Here is an 868-nt window from a genome sequence, read left to right as displayed (position 1 = left end):
GTGACCGTATATGGATGACACCATGGTCTACAGTGAAGGCTTTGAGTCACATGTCGAGCGCATCAGGAGAGTGTTGCGCAGGTTCCAGGAACATGGCTGTAAGTTGAAGCCAAAGAAATGTGTGATGTTCCGACGACAGGTGAGGTATGTCGGGAAGCTAGTCACTGCAGATGGGTACACGATGGATCCAGAAGATACAGCAGCAGTCAAGGCAATCAGAGACAAGAAGCCCACTACTGTAGGAGATGTACGACGGGTGCTTGGGTTCCTCGGGTACTACAGGACGTACATCAAGGACTTCAGTAGAATTGCTAAACCACTGTACGACCTGCTGTCGGACAGTGCTGCGAAGCAACCAGTCCAGTGGACTGAGGAACACCAAGATATCCTTAATCAACTGACAGAACAACTGACCAGCCCACCTGTGATGGCCTACCCTGACTTTGAAAAACCATTTATCCTGCACACAGATGCATCAGCCAATGGTTTGGGCGCAGTATTATATCAACAGCAAGAGGGCAAGCTCCGGGTGATTGCATATGGTTCACGGACACTGTCACCGGCAGAGAAGAATTACCACATGCACTCGGGGAAGTTGGAGTTCTTGGCTCTCAAGTGGTCCATTACTGAGAAATTCCGAGACTACCTGTACCACGCCCCATCTTTTGAAGTATATACCGACAATAATCCACTCACCTACGTTCTGAGCACGGCCAAGTTGAATGCGACAGGTCACCGATGGGTGGCAGAGCTGGTGGACTATAACTTCAGCATCAAGTACCGACCTGGGAAAGCCAATGCAGATGCAGATGTGCTGTCAAGAGTACCAAGTCCAGGAGATGCTGAGCAGTTTATGGCTACCTGCACA

The 868-nt window shown here is 50.0% G+C and overlaps 1 protein-coding gene across 1 annotated transcript in view; it reads left to right on the top strand.

Annotated features, from left to right (window-relative positions):
* The first annotated feature begins 22 nt into the window (after nucleotides 1-22).
* LOC118407810 overlaps nucleotides 23-868 on the top strand; it is a 5,413-nt gene continuing 4,567 nt past the window's right edge. Inside the window, exon 1 of the mRNA XM_035808343.1 lies at nucleotides 23-823. Within this exon, the coding sequence (XP_035664236.1) occupies nucleotides 23-823 (801 nt within the window). The remainder of the gene's footprint in view (nucleotides 824-868) is intronic.

The sequence above is a fragment of the Branchiostoma floridae genome, unplaced genomic scaffold, assembly GCF_000003815.2.
Source record: "Branchiostoma floridae strain S238N-H82 unplaced genomic scaffold, Bfl_VNyyK Sc7u5tJ_1480, whole genome shotgun sequence".
In the NCBI taxonomy this organism is placed as follows: Eukaryota; Metazoa; Chordata; class Leptocardii; order Amphioxiformes; family Branchiostomatidae; genus Branchiostoma; species Branchiostoma floridae.
The sequence above is the reverse complement of the archived record's forward strand: the minus strand, read 5'-3'. Positions and strand labels throughout refer to the sequence as shown.